The 12,246-nt window shown below is 32.7% G+C and overlaps 1 protein-coding gene across 1 annotated transcript in view; it reads left to right on the top strand.

Annotated features, from left to right (window-relative positions):
- The window catches only part of Nrx-1 (Neurexin 1), a 113,889-nt gene that overhangs the window by 35,627 nt on the left and 66,016 nt on the right, over nt 1–12,246 (top strand). Inside the window, exon 4 of the mRNA XM_090112399.1 lies at nt 11,579–11,723. Within this exon, the coding sequence (XP_089968525.1) occupies nt 11,579–11,723 (145 nt within the window). The remainder of the gene's footprint in view (nt 1–11,578; nt 11,724–12,246) is intronic.

Here is a 12,246-nt window from a genome sequence, read left to right as displayed (position 1 = left end):
TAAAACTTAACATTGTAGGTATTTCCCGGTGTCATTACAAAGCGCTTATAGTAGCTGAGTAACGGCACGCGCGTGTTGAGACAGTAAAACGACCCTCGTATGGGTCGCTTTATGTTATCTGTGGGCTAACGTCACATTGACATAAGGAGTATCAATTGATGTCGTTTAATCAATTCGCGAGGCAAAGGCTCAGGGACATATTATAACCTTGCTTTATGTCAAATGTTTTTGATATGTAGATACTACATAATTATTGGTAATTAGGTCGTCGGGGTTAATTTTTTTTAGTATTTGAAAGCAAAATGTACGGAAATTAATTAATAGTATGGAAACAATAATAATCAGGTTTATATTATGTTCTATAACGCTTCATTATGTTACAAATACGTAAAGGTAAAAAAATTGTCTGTGTCAGTATCATATAGCGACTTTTCGCCAAAAATATATTCATCACGGGTGCAAGCCTAAGTACATCTTTGCCAACTTAACATGTCACATCTGTGATTGTCACGATAACTTCACAGGAAACTGTGCCGGAAAGTGATATTTATATATTATATAACTTCACATCCAAAACTCTCATTCCACAATTATTGTCATGCTACGTGACCCTGACTTGTTTTCTCGTCTGCTTGTCATAAAAACGTATTCCCTTAGGATGTCTATTTCTACTTATATTTAGAAATATTTTCAATGGAATACCACCGCAATTTGCGGAGGCTCAAAGTTGATTGTTACTTGGAGTGCTTGTTATCCAATTTTAGTGTTTTCTACTTCTTGTATTTTTCTTTTTACTGTCCATAGATTCCATTATGCCCGTGGAACTTTTCACTTGGCTGAGATTGTTAGTTTGAAATGTATCTGGATTAAACTCGATAAAATGAAACGATCGTTCTATTTATATTTACTGTTTTGGAAAGAGCTTAGACTCGATCGTCTTAAGCTCTTGGATTGTCGTTCTGTGTTCGTCGTTTATGTTAAGATTGTAGTGTGTATAAACAAACAATATTATTTTGTAGACTTTTATTAATATTGTTTCATTATCATCGTGCTTTTACTACATATATGTAGATGTATTGTTGTGCGTACGATACATGCTTCAATGTGTTATCATTTGCTTTAATTCTATTAACCAAAGTTTGATTTAATCTTCTTATATATAAAAATGAATCGCAAAATGTGTTGGTAAGCGCATAACTCGAGAACGGCTGAACCGATTTCGATAATTCTTTTTTTATTATATTCCTTGAAGTACGAGGATGGTTATTATGTAGAGAAAACGTAAATATGTACCACGGGCGAAGCCGGGGCGGACCGCTAGTATAATATATTTTTGTTTTACTCGGCTACGATAATATTGTGGTCTCATTTTCTTACAGACCTTATGGGGTCCAACATAAATAGCATGTGAACAAGTAAATAAGTGTGTAAATAATAATTCTAGTAATTACAACATAGCGGTCGAGTACGCATTCCCAAAAGACGCATTAGTCTACAAAGTTGAAACTTAAATCACTACAATTATACGTTTATTAACTTACTTTACGGGACTTTGAATTAGTTCGCTTTGAAAATAATTATTTGGTTGGTTTCGACTATAGTGTCACACAGAGAGACACTTTAGTCGAAACGAAGACTAATTTCTGAACGAAAATTCTATTCAACAATTAATAGTTTTATCAACTAACATTAATTACCTAATTTATACTAAACTTCCACCACTTAATTATAGCTTCATATTTTCTTTGAAATTACAAAAGAATATTTAATCTGGAACACCGTAACAGACAGACGGACATAAAATGCTTTATAAAAAATATTTTCCCGTAATCTCGAATACCGGACACGGTTAAGGTCCGGACGTATACGGACGTCTGAAAGGCGGCGTCCGGGCTTTGCAGAATGCGTATGTAAAAATATAATATGATGGATGGCAGGGAATTTTCCTGTAGAGCATTTGCTTTGGAATAGCGGCTCCCAAACTGTAAAAAATATTAGAATTTTACATCAGCTGACCTCACTTTACTTCATTTTTTACCAACTTCAAAAATAAGGAAGACCTTCTCAGTTCGGCCCGTAATTTTTTTAACAGATAAAGCTAAATATTGCTAAATTAATTTTTCCATATTTGAAACTATATTTTATTACAATAAACCTCACAGAAGTGACCTTCCATTACCATAATATCCTTCGATAGCTTGAAGTTCTATCCTATCTAATATTTAAGATGGAATTTTCGGTAGCAATATTGAAATGATTTCCGCTTTATCTACCTAATAGCTCGTCTGGTGTAATTTCAAGCGCTTCACCAATTTAATTCGATTACGGCAAGGCGGACGTTACCGAATAATTACTATTCCGACGGATACACTAGGCGGCGGGTACACTGACGATTAATAATTACGTATAAGGCTCGGTGTGCACTGTTTGTTTTGTACTTTGGTACGTGTTACACGTTGTAGTACATAAGTTGTTAAACACTGGTCATAATTTAGAATACGGTAATTACTTAGTGAGCAAAGAAGGACAATTAGTGGGTCAAAAATTAACCTAAATATTATATTTTAATTGTAATAAGTCGTATGTAGTAGTTTATAAAACGTGATGTAAGTTTATAATAAGATTTATTACACCATGTCTTTAATAAAATGCCTTTTCCAAAGACTGAGCCTTAAATAAAATAATCATGATTAATTAATTAATTGATTATTATTATTAAATTAAGTAGTAAAACTAACTCTTGCAAGTAGAAAAAATTAAATTTCTAAATACAACTAGATCTTTAATAAAATGTACTTATTACTATACGTTACAAACGTTCGTGTATCGCACAGCCTAACAGTTGGGGTTACTGAAATATTAACGTGATAAATTCTATTTCACCTGCGAATCCAGTACTTATCCAAGTATACTAAATGGACGCTATAAATCGTGTATTTGTAGTGATGATAGATAATGAAAGTGGTCGGATTTGTAATAGGCTTCATATTTTCTGTCATATATTTCTGAAAATGCAATCATGTAATGGGTAGTCTTTATTATTTATTGTACTATGTTCTTCTTGTACCACTGATTAAATTTTCATAGACGGATCACGTCTTTAAATGATGAGATATTGTACTCATTCCTTCTAAATTTCTAAAGAATTGTACTTTTGATCAATAAATGATTTTAAAACCAAAAAATTAACTAACTTTAAAATCACAAATAGGCGATTACAAGCGAGCAATAATTAATGAATATAATTATTTTAAACGCTATCCACTCATCTATTTGAAGTCAGTGCCCGACGGACGAACATAGAGCAATCTCCATTAAAAAAAAAAAACGAAAGAAAGCATTTATTTACACACAGAAGGTTTTGGAAGACTGTTAAAAATATTCACATATCCACATACGTAATAGGGATGGAAATTTAACCTCTCGCTTGAAACACCGGCTTAATTGGAATAAATCTGAATGACGGTAAATCGTATAAAGATCAAGTTAATAGGTTTCCTACAACTAGGTCGTACACTATGTATTGAATGGATGCCTGTTTCGTTTTAACGTGGTGTTTGTATAATTTTGTGGCGTATAGTTTGAGTAGGTAGGTATAGTTTGAAGTTTTTGTAGGGTGAAACTTGAGTCGATTAAAAATGTTTCGTTTGGTCTATAGGATATGTAAGTACTTGATGTTATAGTTTTTATCACATTGTATGTTTTTCTTTTTTATTGAAATGTAATTTTTACCTTTTAAAATATAACATTTTAACATTTAGGTACCCTGATATTTGGAAAGATTTCCTAAACATTTCTCATGATTTCATCCTAACATACCCTTTTACCTTTTATTTTTGGTACCCTTTTTAAAAATCTCCGTAAACAAAATACCAATACCACTATTACTTACAACATTTTTTTAATTTAATAAGTTGAAAAAGTAACTTACGGACCCCTAAAAGTTGGGAGTTACCCTGGAATTTGCACAAGACTTTGTCGCTGGTCATTTCTCCCGTCTCAGCGAGCACACACCATAAATATTAATGAGTGCTACATATTTATGACCCTCTGTTAGTGTAATTCAATTTTGTAACCCGCGGACATGTTGTTTCTAGTTTGAGTTTTATTTATTAATAGTTCTTTTTCAGGACTTGACTTTTTATGGATTTTTTTGTCGTGTTTAAGTTCTTTTTATGTGTCCAAAATAGAAATCTTGGACGTTAATCTTACTTACCTTTATAGCGATCACTCCCACAATGTTGTTATTTCTTTGTATAGTTTCTTCCTATAAACCTTTATTTAATTATTTTAAGAAATGAAGAAACCATTCTGACTTAAACTTAATGAAATACTTTAGCAAAAAGGAAAATATCCGAACATTTGCACACCTTTAACTTTTGCACACTTCGCTCGTGAAAAAAAATCTTTATACACATCTACACATTATAAAAAAATCTGCCAAAACAAGTAATAAACCACCCTTTATAGAACAATTATTGTTGTTTGAATAAAAATAATGAATAAAATATATTTGTAGAAGTGTTAAATAACGTTTCAAGTATTATCAAAACGTTGTGTTACATTTAATAATTCATTAAATACAAGTTCTAGAATAAAACGAGCTTGTCCCAAACCCAATCGGGATCCTTTGAAAGTTGCCATTCTGGTAAAATTACCTCAATAAAAGTGGGATAGGAACATCTAAGGAATCTTAATTAAACTCAAACTCAAACTCAAACATTTATTTATTCAATTAGACTACTTTTAGTAGCACTTTCGAATCGTCATTACATAAGTATTTTTAACATTTACCACCGATTCGGAAAGCAGTATCTATGGAGAAGAACCGGCAAGAAACTCCATAGTTGCTCTTTTAAAATCATATTGTCAATATTACATAATCTGTAACTTAAATCTAACTACATAATATATCATAATATGCCAAAGAACTGTCCTGTGGTTCTTACGCGACAACCCTCCATGGATTTTCATCTTCCATATATTCCTTAATGCTATAATAGGCTCTCTGAACTAATATATTTTTTACATAAGTTTTAAATTTAGCACTACCAAACTCTTTAATATTATGAGGAATTCTATTGTAAAAGCGTATACCTTGACCCATAAATGAATTTTTAACTTTAACTAATCGGAAAAATGGCATTTCAATTCTATTTCTGTTCCTTGTGCCATAACAGTGTCTATCTCCTACTCTTGTGTGTACGTCGGCATTTTTGTGTACATGCAAAATATTATTAAATATATACTGTGATGGTACAGTAAGGATACCAGTATTCTTAAAGAGATCTCTTAGTGAGTCCCGAGCACGTAAATTATATATAGAGCGAATGGCTCTTTTCTGTAAGATAAATATAGTTTCTATATCTGCTGCCCTGCCCCATAGTAGAATTCCATAGGACATAATACTATGAAAGTAGCTGAAATAAACCAATCTAGCTGTATCTTCATCGGTGAGATGCCTTACCTTTCGGACTGCATATGCTGCTGAACTGAGCTTACCTGCAGCGGTGTTGACATGGGCTCCCCACTGTAGTTTCTCGTCCAATGTTAACCCAAGAAATACAGTCGATTCTGTAGGGTGTAATACCTCCCCGTTCAAGGTAATATTTCTGCTCAACTTTTTAACGTTAGGTAGTAAAAATTCAACACAAGTTGTTTTTTTGGCATTTAATAATAAATTATTAGCAGTAAACCAGTCGGATATGTGTAAAAGAGTACTGTTCACTTCGTCAACATTTGGGTCATGCCTATCCACATTGAATATTAATGAGGTATCATCTGCAAACAGAACTATTTCACACCTATCCTGTAAATAATAAGGTAGATCATTGATATATACCAAGAACAAGAAGGGTCCTAAAATAGATCCTTGTGGAACACCAATGTTAATTGACGCACCGCTAGAACGTTCTCCATTAACAACTACAGTTTGTATCCTATCATGCAGGTATGAGGCTATGAGGTTCTGAGCTTGTCCTTTAATCCCATAGTGATTAAGTTTACGCAATAATGTACAATGTTCAACGCAGTCAAATGCCTTGGAGAGGTCACAAAATATCCCCAAAGCATTTTTTGAGTTTTCCCATGCCTTATATATATGTGTTAGTAGTGCAACTCCAGCATCTGTGGTTGAGCGCCCCTTTGTGAAACCAAACTGTTTGGTGTGCAGCAAATTATTAGAAGCAAAGTGACTAGTCAATTGGTTTAATATTAACTTTTCGAATACCTTACTTAATGTTGGTAAAATCGAGATAGGTCTATAGTTGTTACAGTCTTCTTGATCGCCTTTCTTAAATAGAGGTATAACTTTACTAAGCTTTAGTAAATTAGGAAATGTACCATAGTCACAACACTTATTAAATATGAAAGCTAAATTGTTTGCAATATTTTCTATTATATTATTAACTAAATTTACGGACATTCCCCAAAGATCACAAGTGTTTTTTAAATTAAGTGTCTTAAATGCTGTAACAATATCATTAGCAGTTACGTGACGCAATTGAAATAATGTACTGCACCCCGCAACATGGTCCCTCAAAAAGGTCTCTGCAAGTACTGAAGACGAGTTTAAATTATTAGTAATGCTAGCAGGGACACTACTAAAGAAATCTTCAAAAGCAAGCGCAACATCAGCATTTTTGTCAATAACCATGCCATTATGTACAAGTTTTATTTGTTTTATAAATTAAGTCTCTTTAAATTGGCTTGGTGTGAGTCATGCGCTGTGGCGATGTTGTGGTTTATTTGATAGGGTTGTTAAATTGTTTTTAAGTATTTGCATTTGCATTTCGTTATAAAATACATATAGTCTTTATAGTGCTTTGCTTTGAAACAATTTATTGTTTTGTTATTTTAAAATGGGGACTATCTAATTTCAGTAAAGGTATTTATTAACACCTTTATTCATTAGATCATTAGATGTTCAAAATTGTCACAAATAAACAATTTAATTTTATTGTCTTCTTCATAGAAAAATATTTTTTAATTCTCAAATTTATATATTACACCAGTACTCACTTAAAAAAGGTGAAATACTGAACAGTGTTAAAAAAAACTCCAGATCGCGTTCTCTCTTCCCTCCGCCCATATACTTCCTAAAACAAGATGGTTTCCATGAATTATAGTGTCATTAACACAAAAATACCTCATTTTTCCGAGAGTTCCTGAGAGCAGAGTCTTAGTTAGGAGATTTAATGGGATTAACATTGTTAGCTATTAGAAAAGTTTCGACAGAATACATTAAGCGATTAACAAACATTTTTGGAATACAAGAAAATTTTTATTCATCTGTGTCAGTATTTCTGGGCTTTAAATTTTAAATAAAATAGATATTAAAAATGTATATAAAAAAGTAAGCTTTGTTTAAAATATTTAATTCCTTTATAGAACACACTATGTACCTAAATTTATTTCGATTTTACGCTACGTCCAACGGAAAAGCTATCTATTATCTGTGACCAAAATATCAAACCTATTTTTGCTAAACAATAACATATGCAAACATAATCCAGCTACCAAACTCAGGGGTCAACACAAACTGGTCACCCCCACATCTCAGTTCACACCAAACTATGTAGAACTAACCTAGATGTCCAGCCCTACGTGACTCATTATGCACAAACATCGCTTCGCAATCATTGTGTGACTACATTAAAATATTTTGTGTCAAGTGGCTACAAGCCAAATTTTAAAGCTTTTTGACAATGCTTTTGATGTCTTTTAAAAGCTTATTTGCCACATATGTATATAATAGTGCCGCATCTGTAAGAGAATCTTTGAAGAAAATTTATATTCTAGCTTCAAAATTAAAACGTTTGTTCGAATAGTTGATACAATTTTTAACATTAGGAATATCAAGATAATGTTTGGAGCGCCAGCCTAGTAAGCCTCTGTTTTACCTGCGATTTTCCGGGATAATAACTTAAACGAAATATAGGCTATATAACTCAGAAACTCTGTAATTTTCTGGTCATATATGAATTATCAAAATCTGTTACATAATTTTTTAGTTTATTAAAATCAAAGAAAAAACCAAATCTGCTACACCAGTACAGATATCATACCTATATCACATCTTCTCGATGAAAATCATACATAATATAATCCCATTGTATCGGGAGCATATTTTTCAAGTCCTTGCGAAATATTTTGCTCGCAACTGCAGATAAAATACGGTCCCTGTAACGGCATCGGCGTACATAAATAACTAGGCCGTTGAGTTTACGGCATTTTTGGCTCCGGCTTGAGGAATTGCTGAGGTAAGCTGTTTTGCTGACAGAATAACCGCTTTATATCCATCTATATGACTATGTCTTTAGGCAGTTATTTATTGTTGATGTTGATGCAATATTAACAATGATGTGGACTTGAATTATGTTATGTATATCGTTGATGTAAGCAAAATTTTGTAAGTATTAGTAGATGACTGAGACCCACTTCCAGTAATATGTTTTTATCGACAAGTAGTAGAATCCAGTTGGTGATAAGTTCCATAATATATTATCTGCTTATACATTGACCAAACATGCATTAATAAAAAGACTAGTTTGTCCTCATAAAACATTTTGAATTGTAACAGTAATGAATAATTTATTCGGGATAGTTCTCTCGTTATTTAACTTAATCACAAAGATAAATAAGATCCAATAGACAAAATCTTTCACAAATTATCATCAAATCATATATAACTGAATATATAAACTACCCACAAAGGTGACATTTTGTATAATATTAATTTAGAATGGATGGTATAAACTATAAAGGGTAAAAGGGATTACTTTTTTAGAAATACACTGAGAGGGTGTGCAAAACCTTTATTAATTGACATGTCGATTGGCAGGATGGATAAGGTCACTTTGCCTATTTTAACAGGAGGTAGAACGAATTCATGAATGAAAAGTTGGTACTAAAACACGTGAGATGTACAAATAGGTACATAGATTGTCTAGTGGCTAAGTAATTTAATAAATGAGGACTGGACGAAGGTATAAATCAATGGTTTTAAATATGAAATATTTGCAAAAAATGACCTTTATTACCATCTTGTAACTAAAAGGAAAAGTAATTATCTTAAGAATGTACTTATTAGTGTTTCATGTTTAGATAACAGTATTTTATATTCCCAGCGGGTTGTCTGGCGGATGTCAAGCGATAGCCTCGGTGCTGCTATTAATTATTATAATTTTTTTATTGTTATACCCCGTACCCCGCGGTTTAATCCTCATTTGGAATATTTTCCCTGCCTTTGCAACATTTTGCTGAGGCAGGAAAAATATTCTTCGCTCCTATTAGTCGTAGCGTGATCTTGCATAGCTTATAGCTTTCTCCGAAAAATGGACTATCAAAAACAAAAATTATGTTTCAATTAGAATCAGTAGTTTCTTAAATGAGCGCGGTTAATCAAACAAACAAACTGTTAATCGTGAGTTTGCGGGATCGAGGATATTCTAAATTTTATAATATAAATATATAGCAAAACAAATAAAAAGCAAGAGTATTATTACGTCTATATCTCACGTTGAACGTTCAGAAACAGGTCACGCGATACGGACTCGTCCATTGTGGGCTATTGATGCCAGTCGAGCGGGTAAGCGATAAATGTCGGCCAATTTTGATACCTTTGATGTTATCCTTTGTTTATGTGTGTGTATATGTAGATAGAAGTCAATCGAGTGTTTTTAATTTTTGTTTTATAGCATTAATTGTATAGTATTTGAAAATTTGAAGAATAGATAAACTCGACTGTGTGACGGGATTTAAATCCGTATTACCTGCCTTACCGTGGCAAATCCTTAGGGCTTAGAACTTTGGTCACCTGCGCTAATAAAACTCAATCTAACTTGTCTGTGAGTTTATTCGTTTACAATTTCTTAAGCTTAGGTACACATGTAAATTTGTTTCCATTTATGGGCAAATAAAAGTGAACAAAAGAAATAAACCTGCCCTATTATCATAACCAATAGTATCCATCAACGCAAAGCTCCGAACAAATACACCATTATAGTTATTAAACGTCAAAAAACTAACAAATGTTGACTTGAAAGCGATTTTAAATTACATCGCCGAAGACACGTCAAGCCCAAGATATATTGTGGCGATGGAAGGGGACGGCTGATAAATTGCTATCTGTCCTTGTCACACGATGGCTTCGAGATGTCACGTTCTTTGAGGTTGCTTTTTAAAATTCATTCCAAGAGAAGCATTCTGTTTACTTGTACTTTGCTGTCTTATGTTCTTTTGAAGGCAATTTTACCACAAAGCATCGTATAAGAAGATGTGATAAAATAAATGAAGCAGTATGTACTGTGTATTCTAAGAACAGGTTATAAATTTTAAAGATTAACAGCTGAAGATATTACATTGTTTTAAAAGTACTTAATAGGTTAAAATGAAAAAGCGTAGTTACATAATATGATTACAAATGGACAAATGCGTATTACAATGTTAAATTCCAAATATTTGTAGACTAACTCATATAATTTGTAAATTCAGTGAACCGCAAAGCCCAAAAGATTAAAGAGATTCGTTCTTTAGCCATGAAAGCGTAAAGATAAAATTACCTTCACATTTTTGATAGATATACATACGGGTAATCATATAAGTATTTGTTCAGTTGAAAACAATTTGTTTATACTTTAATCAAATATATGGAAATTGCTCTATGGAACATCTGTTGCACTTACAGATTGCACTATTATGGTATTTTTTAAGACGACACTTAAATGAGGTTGCATAAATTCGAGTAGAAAGGCTTTTGAGCTTTATATGATTCAAGGATTAGGAAGTTGCCTATAAAAATACATAACACTGAGCAGAAACACAGAAAAAGCCCATTATGAAACAGATATAATATATCTATTATTAAAGTGGGACGCTGACTCTTAAGTATTTCGAGTTTGAGACACATTGTAGGCGTAATGATTAAGCAAAATAAAGATTTATTTCCATTATATCTAGTATACAACTGCATATCACGCTTCACTTACTTCCTATGATATGTTTATAGAGTATCTTTACTGATACCAAGTTTACTGTGTCAACAATAATTTCTGTAGTTGCTCGGAGACAGGAAGTTGTGATCCAGTTATAGCCTGATGCCTAGGAGAGATGTAAAGCTATAAATGCTCCATTTATCTAACGTCGTGTCGAATTTTTGTCCCCTGGGCATAAGAGGGTAGATGGAACTTAGTTGCGTTCTATTGTGCTATGATATCTTCTGAGAACACTGTCCTGTTGTTATTGTTTAATTAATGGCATGAAAGCACAGATTTGTAAGCATTTAAAGTCCCATTTATCATTAATAATGCATTGATAATGTTGAAGTTGTTTCACTGGCACATACATCATACAACAGCTATTTGTTGTTTTTTATTTACTAGCTATTTGTCCATTTTGCCCATAAGTAAAAAAAGTTATCTGTATCATTCGGAAAAGATGCCGCTTTCTAATAGAATTTCTTTTTAATGTATCGTAATGTTTTCCAGTTGAATAAATCATTCATTTGAAATTCATTTGAATAATATTTGTATAGATAATTAGCGTATTTTTCAGGTTTAATCTTAAAATCCCTTTCCAGATATAACTCCAAGCTGTCAACGCTCGCACTACCGTCCGTGATCTTCGAGCCCAAGTTTAAAGGGGCTGTGAGGAACTTGGTGTATTCAGACCTGCCGGGGCAACCACCGCGGAGGCAAGAGCTCAGGCACTCGAGGGATCTGAAGGTAAGCTTTTGGAAGTAGTTTAAGTGGGATTTTTGTACATATTATCGGTCAAAATATTAATTGAACTACGTGCAATCTATAAGCTATGTGTGACTTGAATTTGATATAATTTATTTTTGGCTATTAAGTTATGCATGGGTTTTCAACAGATTACAACAGAAAGTATTAATTGTTTAGTTTAAGTATACATTATACATTCACAAAATAACATCCATCAATTCTTACAAAATTTTCTCAAAATCTACATAATACCTTCCCGTAAGCAAACTTCTATAAAACACAAACTTTCCCATTAAACATTAACTGGTTTGTTTCGTCGTGTCAAACGTATCACCTTTAAAATACACACACTTTTACCTTTACCCATATCAACTATTTGATTCAAAGTCTATAAAAGGTGATGCTATATGTAGAAGCAGTCCGTTATTTCGGGGTGACCTCTTGTCTGGTTCGCTATTTAGGCGTAGCTTTGACCCATTTGAATTTACAATTAACGTGCTCATTTCTGTTTGAGAGCTTTTTA

Source organism: Colias eurytheme, chromosome 18 (genome assembly GCF_061535395.1).
Source record: "Colias eurytheme isolate Ceu_HAF_F1 chromosome 18, ilColEury1 Martin Lab GWU primary, whole genome shotgun sequence".
NCBI lineage: Eukaryota > Metazoa > Arthropoda > Insecta > Lepidoptera > Pieridae > Colias > Colias eurytheme.
The sequence above is the reverse complement of the archived record's forward strand: the minus strand, read 5'-3'. Positions and strand labels throughout refer to the sequence as shown.